This window comes from Lepidochelys olivacea, assembly GCF_965140295.1.
Source record: "Lepidochelys olivacea isolate rLepOli2 genome assembly, chromosome: 21".
Lineage (NCBI taxonomy): Eukaryota > Metazoa > Chordata > Testudines > Cheloniidae > Lepidochelys > Lepidochelys olivacea.
In genome coordinates this window covers 5726973-5742459 of record NC_140431.1, presented here as the reverse complement: position 1 = coordinate 5742459, position 15487 = coordinate 5726973, and the positions used below count along the sequence as shown (strand labels likewise).

Genomic DNA, 15487 nt, shown 5'->3' with positions numbered 1-15487 from the left:
TCAGAAAAATTATCCCTTTAAGTATTATGTTTCTATTACTAGTCATTTGCAAGGTGGCAAGAAAAGAAAGAATGGAACTTACACTTTCTTAGTAGTATCTACTAAACTCATTACAAATTAAGGTTTATTTGTAGGTCTTTTTATGTTGACAATGAGGAAGCCACTGCCTACTTCAGGGCTTAGAGGTAGACATGGCTTTGCATCATGTAGTAGTTTAGTTAAATGCGAACTCTGAATCTTTGCAAATGTTAAAGCAGAGTCAGGAAATAAGTCACCTGCTCAGGAGATCATCCCATTTGAGCTTTGAGATCTCGTCTTGCTCCCATTTATCCAACAGGCAGTCGCACAAGATTGGATTCACCTTTACAAAGCTGTAATAAAACAAGCTGATTAGATGCGAGCCTGCCCTATATCTTCCCAGAGATGTGGAAATAGGGCCTATGTTCTCTGCCAAGCATGCCACCATTTGTAATCGTTTCCATGATCTGCTCCCAACTAATGGATTTGTTTCAGCTCCCTAAAACTTGGCGACCAATTAATTTAAAAGCTACACTGGCCTCCACACAAGTCCAGTGCACTTGTGCTGTAGGTTTGGTAAATTGGTCAGTGTAACATCATGTTAATTTTTTTAATACATTAACTTTTTGCACTGCACTCAGCTTGACTAGTGAAAATAGATGCACAAATAAGATTAACTTCTACTCACTTCTTGTTTGTTTCATCAACCAACTCATTAGTCTTTACATAGCTGATGATAATATTTCTCACATCACTGCTGGAAAGGATGCTGCCTTTTCTAGAGAAGGAGGAAATTGTTACTATGTTGCATTAAGAAATCAGATGTTCTGAAAACAGTATTAACATTTGGTACTTCTAGAGTAGCTCGCATCCTGAGGATCGCCAGCGGCCACCAAAGGCTGTTTAAATTACAACAGCATGCTGCTCCAGCCCTGAATCGGGGGCACAACAGTGTCTCAAGTCACCTCTGCTGCCCCCGTGCTGGGCTGAAAGTTGTGTGGCACGACAGCACAGAATCTCACCCCTGACAGTAATAAGGCAGCTGTTTAACAGCACATGACAATTCTTCTCCTAAACTGCTGGGTAGTAAGGTAGAACGTGCTGTATCCCCTTGAAAATTCAAAGGGAACTGACGTAAAGAGACTGTAAATACCCAGTCTGGAATTTGGCTAGGTCACCTGAGTTATCACACCTCTACAGGTAAACAGTGCTAAGGGATTCTCTGGTGATGAAGCGTCAAGGCCTCAATTCCTCTCGGCCAGGCTATGTCCCCACCAACAGCCAAGTGCTCCGAGCAGCATGCTCTGACATTGCTTCAATACTGACAGGGAAGGTGCTGACGACTCAACTATCCCCACTCCCTTTGGCACCTGGCCTAGGTCCTCCCTCTACATCTCCTATCTCAATGCTGGCTTTATCCTATCTTCCTTACACTTACTTGTGTCCCGACTCCTGGAAAAGTGGAGCCATTTTGGTTGAGACACCATAGAGTGGTATGATTTCAGGAGCATGGTACAGCTGATCTTCGTCTCCACATTTCCTCTCTGGAGCCGTTGACACAGCAGAGAATGCTTCAGGGACAACAAATGACTTAATGCTGAAATGCAATAGAGAAAACAACAGAGGGAGTTCAGTTTCACAATAGTTTCCTGGGTGAGGAAGGATGGGGTGACTGTTTAGCTCTTCCATTAGCCTCCAGCTTCTCAGCACTGTAATAGTCCTCCCACAACAGACACTCTGGCCCACACCCTCTCTCCCCTTTCCTGTCTACACACTCCAACTGCCTACTGGTGCAGAACAGTTTACCCACCTCTTGGGTGGAATGTGGCAGCTATTTTACAGTGCATGAGACCCCTACATAACAGTTCAGGACCAGTGAAGAATATCATGGCCATTTAAATGGGAAATTGAGGTAGACAGACTAACTACCTGACGTGAAATTTGGTTGACATCCCTAACTCAGATGAAAAAAAGCAGAGAGATCTTGTTAGATCACATTTTATCTCTACCAACTTCAGTGCAATTAGTTACAACTTACTCAGAGTGTTTCCAGTCTATGTGCACGATACTCTCCACCCCTCTGTTCAGCTCCTTCACTTGGACAATCTTCTGCTGTTGCATGTACTGCAGGAACTTGGAGAGCTGAAGGGGAAACATGAGGCAGAAATAATGGAAAAAGTCAGGAACGCTGCCAGTGAACCCAAGCCATCCAGTCTCTGCTTTGGGATCTGCATGATCATCTCAGTAAGTCAGTCACAAAACCAACTCTTCTGCTCCATAAATATAACCACCACCCCGCTGGTGGTACTTTGTATGCTCAGTGCAGTCTAGCGTTGACAGCAAGACACCAAGGGTTCCATTCCTAGCTCTAACCCATTTATCTGAGCATGAGCTTTCGTGAGCTACAGCTCACTGCATCGGATGCACGCCGTGGAAACTGCAGCAGACTTTATATACGCACAGAGAATGCAGGACAGTGGGGTGGGAGGAGGTATTGTTTCATATTCTCTGTGCGTATATAAAGTCTGCTGCAGTTTCCACGGTATGCATCCGATGAAGTGAGCTGTAGCTTCACGAAAGCTCATGCTCAAATAAATTGGTTGGTCTCTAAGGTGCCACGAGTCCTCCTTTTCTTTTTGCGAATACAGACTAACCCGGCTGTTACTCTGAAACCTGTCATTACTAGCTCTGCAACTGATTTGTGTTGTGACCTTCTTTGGGCCACCTGCTACTCCCAGCTTACAAACATTTTAATTCCTAGCTCTAGCCTATGAGAGATAAGCTGCTAAAATCATGTTAGCACCGAAGAGGAAAACAGCAGGATGGTAATCAGAGTATCTTGGGGGGGAAGGGGGGGGGAGGATCAGCTGGCAGTTAAGGCACTGGAGAGGGACTCTGGAGATCTGGGTTCAAATTCCCAGCTCTGTGACAGATTCTGTGTGACACCATGGGCCAATCGCCACTTCTTTGTGCCTCAGTTTCCTGTCTGTAAAACAGTGTGAAAGTAGAATGAATTATATTGAAATTATAATTCATTAAAGAAATGCTCCTTGAAGGGTTTGTTGAAATATAGTTGTCAGGAAGAGAAACATTAAGGAGTGTGAGACAATGGGTCCTCAAACTAATTAACTTAGAGCTCCTACTGAGCTATGAGATTGGTAAACGTTAGTATACAAATAAGATATGTATGTATATTTGTCAGTTTCTGCTTTCTTTTGTCTCTTATGTTAAATTGGCTTTGGCTCAGCTGTATAAATAAGTTATCTTGGGCCTCAGAGAGGGGCTCACATCTGGGTACATTAGCAAGGCGCTTTGCTAATAAACAGAGTGGTCTGACAAATTATGTGAGTCCTGAATCTGACTTTGACAATTTGGAGGTTCCACCGAGATGGCAACAGTCTTCACTGGGGCCGTGTGACTCCTGACTGTTCTTAGGACGGCCTTGGCAAGCTGGCACCTGGGCATTTGGCCCGAGCGGTCCTCTGCCAGAACGGAAGGGTGCATGACCACAGTGAAGTCTACGCCATCGAACCTGTTGGTTCCCACTCTGTTCTGGTAGGGATCCTGGGATCTGACATCAGGAATCTGGTCAGGTAATTATTTGTGTTTTGTCCAGACTGAGGACTGTCTTGTCTCTGTGTCTATCCATCCTCCCTGTGGTGTGTTTGAGTCTGGGCGCCATCTCTGTCCGGGGATCGGCTGACCAAAGCGTTCCTGTCCCCACGGTCTGAGTGAGTGAAATCCGCACAATCGCAGCTGCACCGCGCCTTGGGTAAAACCCTTGGTGTGAAAGCAAGGGCGATTGAGGCAGTAGCCTGTGGGCTCCTTTTGTATGTTGCACCGGGCATCGCTCTGACGAACCCGACTTTCCTTCTTGTGTGATTGGTGTGTAAAGTCCTCCTGTACGGGTAACCAGACATCTAAGTCGGGACAGTTCCCTAAAGGAACGCCGGCTCAGTTTATGTATTTTAGGAAGAGTCCAGACTCCTGTAAATTTCTGGAAAAATGGTCTAGGCTAAGGGGGTCAGGGAGAGTGACTACTACCAGCACTACGCTTCTGTCCCCAGAAGCCTTTACAGCTACTCTGAGGGAAAATGGGCCCTTTTCCCACAGAAATGATCTAAAAGGGACTGCTGCAGGCAGCGAGAGAATCTGATCAAAATTGTTTGACTATTGGGTAATGTAATCAAAATCACTAAAAGATGTAAGGGTGTTCTATTGGAACTTAACTGCCTCAAATGTATAAAGGGAATGTAAGATGTAAAAAAAAACAGAGCAGTGTGGAAGGGATGTTAAGGGAAAGAAAAAGTGTATCTATCTGTCTGTGTGTGTGTAAATATGTAAAATTCTAAGGACCAGTTGGTTTTGTTTTAAATAATGCCACTAAAAATCCATTTGACTCTTTAATTCAAAGTTGCAAAACTGACAGACCTTTTTGCTAGACACCGGTAATTAGTGTTGTTTGGCTTTGGGATTTGGCATTTAATCCTTAAAAGGTAATTCAATGCTTTACAAAATTTAAAATGTTTTTAAATTGTGGCTGCAGCAGGGCAGTCAAAATCAGGAGAATAGAAAAAAAATTCTGGATTCTTTTTGTTTGTTTGTTTTTGTAACAAAATAGCAGATGAGAATTGTAGTAAAAAAAATTAAAAAAAGACAGTGCCCTTCTGAAGCAACAGCAGGGGTGAAGTGCACAAAACAAAAAGAAACAATGTTAGAAACACAGAGTCTTAAAATGGCTCTGAGTAATCAGACAGTCACTTTGATAAAGGTACATGAAAACTCTGTAAGCAAAAAAAGAAATAGTTACCTTATGTAAAAATGGATCTGGATAATGTTATAGAAGTTAAACTATGGAAAGATTGACAGGTTTCAGAGTAACAGCCGTGTTAGTCTGTAATCGCAAAAAGAAAAGGAGTACTTGTGGCACCTTAGAGACTAACCAATTTATTTGAGCATAAGTTTTCGTGAGCTACAGCTCACTTCATCGGATAGAAGGAATGTGTATTTACCCCAGAACATGTGCAGGGTATATTGTAGAAGGCGCAAAAGAAATGCAAACATACCATGCTACTTAATTAAAATGCTATTAGGGCTCCAAAGGGAGCCACAGTAGGTTGGGTTTTCTTTTTCAGATTGCTGTGTGTTTTGGAAGCAGAAGTTAAAAGTAATCAAAACTCTGGTGAAAGTTGATTGTGTCCCTTTTAAGATAGAGTCTCTGAGCTGCTGATGGCTTTAAATCCAAAAGCAGGAAGCGTCTGTGAAAATGTAGGTTTCAGAGTAGCAGCCGTGTTAGTCTGTATTCGCAAAAAGAAAAGGAGGACTTGTGGCACCTTAGAGACTAACCAATTTATTAGAGCATAAGCTTTCGTGAGCTACAGCTCACTTCCTCAGATGCATATCGTGGAAAATGTAAATGACCTAAATGATAAAGGAAGGTAAGAACTTGCAGCACAAAGGAGCTGCAGATAAAGGACACACCTGGTCAGCAAACAAATTGTCTAAATAAAAGGCATGGGATCACAAGAGAATTTTAATAAATTTAATAAGTATCCCTGTAACAACGTATAGTGTGTATGATTTTTGGAAAAACCCTTTAAGGTCGTATGGTAATGATGCTTCTCAGTTACTACCTGTAAATAAAACTTAAAGCTTAACACAGCAGGAAAAACATTATAAACTTGGTCTGCTGTATAAGAAGGAAAACTCAGGGATTTAATGACTAAACAGTGGGATAATTTCCCATAACCCTTAAAAGATAAAAGCCCTTGAAACCTGGCCTGCCTATAGAACAAAAACAGGAAAATGTGGGGGCAATTGCTCTGTTTTTCCTGCAATTAACAAGGAAATTTGTAAAAGAAAGTGGTATTATTATTAAGCAATAATCTGTCCCCACCAGGGGGGTGGAAATTGTTTCTTTTGTTTTTAGACTCTACAAGCAAGCTGGCGCCTGCGGAAGAATAACTCAGAATACCATGGATCTGTGTTTTGTGTTGTTTGTCTGTGGTGTTCGTCTTGCTACTAGCATTGTTGTGTTTTAGTGAACAGAAAACCTCATGACATAGGTGGGGGATAGCTTCGAAAGGCTGACCTTGGGGGGAGGAAGGGGGAAGATGTGTATGGGAATGCAAAAGGTTAACTCAGGAGAATCCCAAAATTCAGTGGCCACTGTTAGGATCTTGGGACAAAGACCGAGTAGACGTCTTAAAAGACAAACTCGGCCAACCTACAACTAAATTGGCAAAAGGAGAGGTTGATTGTTTCATGCAGTGGTGGGAAGAGGCAAATCATAGGTGGACAAAATCAAAACTTGCCTCTCTCAAAGATTCTGGCTTCTATCCCACCAGATGCAACTCATTTGACTGTTGTTGATTTGTGCTCCGCTTTCTTTTCTCTCCCGGTTCACTCTGACTCCCAGTTCCTGTTTGCCTTTTCTTACGAGGGGCAACAGTACACATGGACCACACTGCCCCAGGGGTATACTGAAAGCCCGTCATATTTTTCCCAAGCATTCGCCCGAGACCTTGTTTTCCTGTCCAGGTCCACACTAGTCCAATATGTAGATGATCTACTCCTCTGTTCCCCTTCATTGTCTGCTTCTGAAACTGACTCTTTAGTGCTCCTTACTGCCCTAGCAAATAAGGGTCACAAAGCTTCTCGCTCTACACTACAACTCTGTCAAGCTTCTGTCACATACCTCGGCTTTCTCCTCTCCCAGGGTTCCCGTGCACTCTCTCTCACCCGCGTCCAAGCTATCCTTAGCTTTCCCCAACCCCGCTCCCCACGCCAGGTCCAGAAGTTTTTAGGCACGGCTGGATTTTGCAGACAATAGATTCCCCAATATGTCTCCCTCGCAAAACCTCTCCAGGAACTCTCGATTCTCTGTGCCTGACCCCATGCCGTGGCCCCCTGAGGCTAATTCTGCCTTTGTTTCCCTCAAACAGGGTTTGGCTTCTGCCCCTGCCCTAGGGCTGCCTGACTATTCTAAGCCTTTTACCCTTTTCTGCCACGAACAATCTGGGTGTGCGCTTGGAGTTCTCTCAGATGCATGGAGAAAAGAACCGCCCAGTGGCTTATTTCTCTGTCACTTTAGACCTGTTGCCCAAGGCTTACCCCCCTGCCTGCGTGCTGTGGCTGCTGCAGCGTGCCTAGTCGAAATGTCTGATTCCCTTTTTCTCTGCTCTCCTCTTACTCTCCTGGTCCCTCACTGATCTCGCCCTGCTCCAACACACTGCCCCAGAAACCGAGAAAGAATCCTGGGTTGCCCAAGGTTGCTCTCTACATCCCGATTCTCTTTGGCGCTCGCCTACTGGCACCTTTGTAGCCCCCTTTTCACTCTACCCGTCTCTGGCCGCCCTGCTACACTGTGTTTCGCATGTCGGAAAGGAGGGGATGGTCTCTGCTGTAACTAAGACAGGATGGTGGGCCCCCCATTTTAGCTCTTTTGCAGCCTGTACCATTTGCCAAAGCCATAATATTGGTAACCTGTAAAAGTGGCCCAGGGGTTCCGGGGTCTGCCTCAAGCACTGTTCTTGCATTGGCAACTTGATTTTGTACAAACGCCTAAGTGTCAACAATATGAACTTATATTGGTTATGGTATGTTTATTCTGTGGTTGGATGGAAGCCTTTCTTTGTCGCAAGGCTGACTCACTGTCTGTTGCCAAATGTTTGTTAAATCATATTATGCCTGCCAAGGGAATTCCTGCTACTCTGTCCAGGGATCGGGGTACACATTTTACTGGACAACTTGTTCAACAGCTGGACCGTATATTGCATAACACCTGTTGCACTGTCCCTCCCACCCACAGAGTGCAGGTGCAGTTGAAAGACGAAATGGTGCACTTAAGAATAAGCTTGCTAAAATTTGTGACTCTACAGGATTAAGCTGGCCAGTAGCCTTACCATTAGCCCTTATGGACATGAGATCCACTCCATCCCAAAGGCATAAATTAAGTCCCTTTGAAATTGTTATGGGACACCCTATGCGAGCTATGACTACCATTACTCCCGTTCCAGATTTGAACTTGACTCACAGTGTGCTCCTTCAGTATTGCAAGGGACTAATGCAAGCTGTATGTCACTTCCATTCACAGGTTCGAGTCGCCTGGCCCACGGAACCCACCTCCGACGCTTGCCTCAACCACGAGCCAGGTGATTGGGTCTACGTACGGCACCATCATTGAAAGCACACCTTGGAGCCCCGGTGGAAGGGTCCTCGTCAGGTACTGCTTACTACACAGACGGCTGTTAAGTTATCTGGCATCGCAGCGTGGATACATGCTTCACAGTGTAAGAAGGCACCATCCCCAGAGAACCAATTGGCACCTCAGGACAACGCAGAGTCAATTTTGACTCCAGAAGAAGGCGTAGAGGAACAGTCTGCAATACCTTACAATCTACGCTCTCGTAAGGGTTGCCAGAAGCAGACGAACAAAAAAAAAAAAAATGCAGTAGCGAGCCTAGCGCCTACTGCCTGGTGAGCGTAAAACCTTGACTGCGGTTCCCTCAGTTGAGGTTGTCAGAACTAGAAGAGCCTTGCCTCCAACATGCGCCTCTGCCTGTTCCTCGGCTGCTGGTATCTTACAGTCTGGGGAGACCACGATGACAATTCTTTTATCCAGCAGCAGCAGGTGTAGATAGCTCGGACCCTTAATATTTCTAATTGCTGGGTCTGCAGCCACATCCCAGCCCACTCTCAAACTGGTGTTCCTGTCCTGGCTCTCCCACTCAAGTCCCCAGACCTCACTGGTGGATCTTGTCCGTTTAACAAAATACGGAACAGCAATGACATTTGGGAAGCGGTGGGAATAAATGCATCTAAATGGAGAAGTGTGGGGGAGGGAAAAGGTCATTGGTGTTGGGTGTGTAATGGGACAGGGCTGGATATGGGGAAAAGCCGTTGCCTTCAGCATATTGTGGCCCATGGTGTATGGGATTATTCAAACAAAACTAAAAAGTGGCGGGCCGGGTATGGAGATATGAATTTTTTCTCAACCTGGGATCAAACAGAGAAATCAATCTCATGTTCCCCCTACAGTAACATTAGTGAAAACAATACAATCTTTCAATGTCATGCAAATAACACTACTCCTTGTAAGGAGAATTACCCTATACCCTTTGGGGGATACTACTCCTCCTTTGCAAACACCTATATGACAAATGGGTGCAACCGACCCTTCCTGGCCTTAATAGGCCATTACTGGGTGTGTGGGACCAGAGCTTATACCGCATTACCAGCTAATTGGTCAGGAATCTGTTATCCTGCCCAACTCTTCCCACAATTCCGAGTGCTAGGAACCTTCCCTCGAATGCCTCCGCAATTTCAGGCGAAAAAGAAGGGACTTAACAGATGCCCAATGGTATGTAAACAACATAAGCCCCTTACCCTGGGAAGAGGCCATTGGCGGTTCCTTCATACCATTAGGGGGAGTAATACACCATGCAAAAAGGCTCCTAAGGTTAAAAGCAGTAGTTGAAATAAATGGCAAATGAAACCGTAGAAAGTTTAAGAGCCCTGGCCAAAGAAACAGGGGCAATCCAACAGATGGTCCTCCAAAACCATCAGGCATTAGATATAGTGCTGGTGGCAAAAGGAGGGACTTGTGCTCTCATTGGAAAAGACTGCTGTGTGTATATACCAGACAACACCAATGAGGTAATAGATCGTGCTAGCCACTTAAAACAAATCACGTATCTTCCCCACGAAGAGCCAAGTTCTTTATGGAAGTAGCTAAGTAACCTTTTCAATTTTTCTGGCATAGGAAACTGGTTGTTTCAGGGAGCCCTAACTCTCCTGTTTGGAATCCTAATAATTTTTGTATGTTTTCAGTTAGTTTCTTGTTGTATCCAAAATTGTGTCAGGCATGCTACACAGATAGCTGCCCCAAACCAGAGTGCTAATTTGATGATTTTAAATATCACTGATGAACAAAGAGATAAAGAACGTTTGATATGTGGAACCCAATCATTGTTGGTCATTGCGTAGCTTGACCAAAAGGAGGGATTGTGAAAGTAGAATGAATTATATTGAAATTATAATTCATTAAAGAAATGCTACTTGAAGGGTTTGTTGAAATATAGTTGTCAGGAAGAGAAACATTAAGGAGTGTGAGACAATAGGTCCTCAAACTAATTAACTTAGAGCTCCTACTGAGCTAGGAGATTGGTAAATGTTAGTATGCAAATAAGATACGTATGTATATTTGTCAGTTTCTGCTTTCTTTTGTCTCTTATGTTAAATTGGCTTTGGCTTAGCTGTATAAATAAGTTATCTTGGGCCTCAGAGAGGGGCTCACATCTGGGTGCATTAGCAAGGCGCTTTGCTAATAAACAGAGTGGTCTGACAAATTATGTGAGTCCTGAATCGACTTTGACAACAGGAATAATCATACTTTCTAAGGGCTTGTCTACACTTGAAATGCTTCAGCAGGACAGCTGCAGCGTGTCAGTGTAAACACTGCCTATGTGCCGACTGGCGTCGGTAATCCCACTCCCCGAGAGGCAGTGGCTAGGTCAACAGAATAATTCTTCCATCAACCGAGAGCTATCTACGCTGGGGATTAGGTCAGTTTAGCTATGCCACTCAGGTGTGGATTTTTCACACTTCTGAGAAACAGTCATATTGAATTTTCTAGTCTAGATCAAGCCTAAATTCTTTGGGGGACTATCTCCTAGTTTGTGTATGGACAGTGCCTTGCAAAATGGATTCCCAGTTTTGATTGGTGTTCCCCGGACACAAAATAGTACAGACAGAGCTAGCAATATTTGATGGACCCAGACAAATGATTTCAGGAAAAGTTAGTCTACCAAGGTGAGACTGAACAAGTGATGAGCGAAAAGAATACAATCCATGGTCTTTGGGAAGGGCTTCTTTACAAGGGGGCCTAAGAACTTTACCAGATTTTAATAAATAAAATAAATGTAAATATCAAGAAATCTCACCTTCTTGTAGCTTGATTTCTTTAGGTCTAATTGTTGTCCTTCTGGGCTACAAACAGAGTAAACAATTAACCCTTTAAGTTACAACAAATAGCCGGCACCAAGGAAAAATATTTTATGTTTAGCAAGATTAACGATAAATGCACTTTTCAAGAATATCTGTGCTAAAAGCTTCTTAGTGGTGTGAATATGAATTACACATGGGAAAGTGGATTTAAACATATTGTGAGAGATAATGGAGTCAGTTTTGTAATCGACATTCAAGTGTGTTAGGCATAACAAGGCAGAGGGCACGTCTGTAATGTACAGTGGTTTCCTAACTTTTTTCTGCCAAGGACCCATTGCCATCTGACTAACCTTCCCAAACCCCTTTCAGGTTTTAGACATAAGTTTCATGTTCTTATTTTTTCTATTAGGTTAGTTTATTTTAAATATATAAATAGTTTTAAAATAATAGACTCACACAGGAACCAGAAGTAAACAGTCTGCAGTTATTACATCCCCCCTATTTTCACCTAAACTACAATTTGTGGTGTAGTCCTCAATGGGCACTACCAGAATGCCCCCACTGGCGTGACCTCTCATCCATGGTGCGTGCAAGGTCATGGCGCACAGACTATGCCATTTTGAGAACAAAATGGCATCCTCCATGGAGCAGAAGTGCTGGAACACTGTTCTGACCCCACTGCAGTACTCCTCAAGGGACATACCCGCCCCAAATAACCCACGGCAGAACCCCCACTTTAGGAACCACTGATAGTGTGTTGAACTTTTGAAGAGGGAAATTGAGGGAGACAATCCTGGAACAAACACTTGCAGAGTCCAGGGTAGGATGTATAAACTTGTTAGCCAACTTGAGTTGATTGGCAATCAAATAAATTGAACTCTCGTGTAAACATACACCAGAAACACCTGAATTACACGAAAGGCAGCAGCTTCATCCTAAATCTCACTGTCCCACAACAATTTCATTTAAACCCAGAAAACCCACCATGCAAACCCAAGGATAGTCTTCTTACCACATACCAGCATGAGACCATATGGTTGCGCAGGAAGGTACTGGTCAGTAGCGGGAGGTCTGACTTCTTCACTTTACATTTTAAGGCATGAAAAAAACATTGATGCAGTAACTCATCCATTTGCTCTGTAGAAACACAAATATTTCTCATGGGCCTCTGTGCAGAAAGGGAGAGCGCTCTCACGAGAATGAGGTCTCATTTATTTTTGTATTGATTCCTCTGAGTTTGCACCTTACAATGTTAAATCATGTTGATGTACACATTACATTCAACTAGGGTGGCCAGATGTCCCGATTTTATAGGGACAGTCCTGATATTTGGGAATTTTTCTTACATAGGCACCTATTATCCCCTACCCCCGTCCTGATTTTTCACACTTTCTATCTGGTCACCCTACGTTCAACACATCTAAACAGCAAGACCAGGAGCCAGGATTTTGTACATTCTAATCCTAGTGCTGATACCATCTCTCCGCTGTGGCCTTGGGATAGTCACTTAACCTCCCTTGTGCCCAACATTTCCCCATCTATAAAAAAAGGATAATAGTGTTCACCTCCTACTCTTTCCCTCTTCAGGGTTTTATCTAGATTAAAGTAGGAAGATCAACAGTCTGAGTTGTTATGAAGTGGAACTGAGTCCAATTACATAAATCTGTTTTAAATACAATTCCCTTTAAATACCATAGGCCAAACTCTGACTTTTTTGCCATGCTTATTGCTTAGCCCTACTACAGGCAATGAAACAGGGAGCTACTTCTCAGACTTCACTCAGGTGGGTTGTTTTCCCTCTGTGAACTTGGGCACATGGAGCCTGCAATCCTTTGAAAAGCACTTTCCCAAAGTGGTTTGTTTGCAGTGCGCTGTCTGTGAGGAGTTTATATACATATATAGTTTCTACAGAATGCTGCTGCTAGTTTAAGATTCCAAAAATGGCACTCCCGCCTAACAGAGAATTTATGTTTTGAGCCCAGAAAGGGGGACACTTATTGTAAGAAGTGCTCCAGAAAAGCCCCACACCAGGGCAACTTTTGCTCAGGGGAAACCGCTTTGGGCTGAAATTCTCAGTTTAAAAAAAAAAAAAGTATACCAGTCACAGAGAAGTTTTTCCTTCCGAACGGGACACCGGAATTGCTTACATTTGAGACCAGCTTGGCTGAAAAATTAATAGCTCCCACTGTAGTCCCATCTTGGGCTCACCTTATCTACCCAAGAGGTAGGTGTGTCTCTCTTTATCGCACACACTTCAGCAACATTTGTGAAGCTATATATTATCTATACCATGTCATGAACTACAGTACTTGAACACTAGATTTTCTGCAGTACGCCAGAGGGTGCTTTCTAAAGCACACCATCACCCAGAGTATTCTTTGAGCATGGAATCTTTGGCGCTGCTCCCACAACAGTTTCACTGAGCCTAATTCATACATCTCTCAAAGCGCTTTACTAAGATGAGTATCATCATCCCCATTATACAGATGGGGAAATGGAGGTGCAAGGAGAAGTGCATTGCCCACAGTCATACAGAAGGTGAGTGGCACAGCCAGGAATAGAATCCACATATCCTCTCAATTCAATGCCCTAATCACTTCAATGCATCTCGTAGCACAAGCGGAACCAAAAGAGGGAAGTTTTGGTACTGGTTTGAAAGACCATCACATTGTCAGCTCCAGCAGCTTCAGGCAAAACAGTTCCATAGAGCCCAGACCACACAGCATGCCGAGAACCTTCACCCCACTGAAGTTGAGGAGAATTCAGCCCACCCAGACATGTGCTCAGCAGCTAAGGCATGAGGTTGCTACTGAATTGCTGCCTGCCCATCAACTACCAGGCAAATCCCTGGGACAGTCAAGAGACTGAACATAAGAACAGCCATACCGCGTCAGACCAAAGGTCCATCGAGCCCAGTGTCCATCTTCCGACAGTGGCCAATGCCCGGTGCTTCAGAGGGAATGAGTAGAACAGGTGGTAATCAAGCAATCCATCCCCTATTGCCCATTCCCAGCTTCTGGCAAACAGACTAGGGACACCATCCTGGCTAACAGCCACTGATGGACCTATTCTCCATGAATTTATCTAATTCTTTTTTTGAACCCTGTTATAGTCTTGGCCTTCACAACATCCTCTAGCAAACAGTTCCACAGTTGACTGTGTGTTGTGTGAAAAAATACTTCCTTTTGTTTGTTTTAAACCTGCTGCCTATTCATTTCATTTGGTGACTCCTCGTTCTTGTGTTATGAGAGTAAATACTGCCTTATTTACTTTCTCCACAGCAGTCATGATTTTACAGACCTCGATCATCTCCCCCCTTTTCCAATCTGAAGAGTCCCAGTTTTATTAATCTCTCTTCATACGGAAGCCATTCCATACCCCTAATGATTTTTGTTACCCTTTCCTGAACCTTTTCCAGTTCTAATATATCTTTCTGGGGATGGGGCGACCACATCTGCATGCAGTATTCATGGAATACTCTGAGGAAAGGGAGGTGTTTATAGGTCAGCATGGTACCCAAGGAGCCACGCTATGCATGCAATGATTTCTGCATGAATGCCCTGGCTCACAGCAGTTACTACAGCGCTTTTCAAAGGATTGCAGGCTCCATGTCCCTCCGTTGTTCAAGAACTGGGCAGCTGCGCTCAGTGCGAGCTGAAGCATATGTAAGGCTTGCTATGTCTAGCCAAGTAACAGGAACACACGGGAATCTAATACAGAAGTGACAACTGCATAGACATACAACTTGGTTTCATTTTCATGCTGTAGTACCTTGTGGAGTTCTGCCATCTTCTGTTTCTGGCTGAACCTTGGTGATATCTTCAGCCATTTCTGCAGCTCCAGTCTCACCCGGTTCCTCCTCCTCCATCAGCCTTGCACACCCATCTCCCTCCTGCAGGTTCAAATTGCCAATGTCCATTTGTAGCAATGGGGCAATGGAGAGGTTGTTGCCAGGCTCCCGTCCCTCCTCGTCTTTGTCATCCTCATCCGTGCTTTCCAGCTCCGCAGGCTCTGCTACCAAGGGAGCTATTGTGGGTGGGTAAGACTTGTCTCCAAATCCCCTTTAAAAACAATAAAAAGCATAAAGCCGCTTTATTGATGGTTCTTTACTCTCTTCATACAGGATGGTTCCCCATATAGCTGTGACGCATCCTGTGCCGAAAAGCCTGGCCAGTCCCAGCTAACTGTTACAAACTCTTAGAGTGAGAAAATACAGATCCATCTAGTGATGAAGAATCCACCACACTCCCAGGTAAGTAAGTTGTTCCCATGGTTAACTATCCTTGCTATGAGAAGTGTGCACCTTATTTCTCATCTGAATTTGGCTTCTAGCCATTGGGGCTCATTATACCTTTGTCTGCTAAATTAGAGACCTCTATTTTCAGAAATCTCCTCCCCACATAGGTACTGTGCTTCTAGATTCATCAAACCACTTCTTATCCTTCTTTTCCATAAGCTAAGTAGGCTGAACTCCTTAAGCCTCTCACTATAAGGTGGGTTTTTGGTGTTTTAGAGCTACTGG

At 44.0% G+C, this 15487-nt stretch overlaps 1 protein-coding gene across 6 annotated transcripts in view; it reads right to left on the bottom strand.

Annotated features, from left to right (window-relative positions):
• Positions 1-15487, bottom strand: part of EIF2D (eukaryotic translation initiation factor 2D) — a 58539-nt gene that overhangs the window by 30365 nt on the left and 12687 nt on the right. For all 6 annotated transcript variants that reach the window (XM_084611236.1, XM_084611237.1, XM_084611241.1 and 3 more), the window contains exons 6-12: positions 14737-15026; positions 11985-12102; positions 10962-11007; positions 2057-2160; positions 1457-1615; positions 707-796; positions 276-371 (exon numbers count right to left, since the gene is read on the bottom strand). In XM_084611236.1, coding sequence (XP_084467362.1) covers positions 276-371; positions 707-796; positions 1457-1615; positions 2057-2160; positions 10962-11007; positions 11985-12102; positions 14737-15026 — 903 coding nt within the window. The remainder of the gene's footprint in view (positions 1-275; positions 372-706; positions 797-1456; positions 1616-2056; positions 2161-10961; positions 11008-11984; positions 12103-14736; positions 15027-15487) is intronic.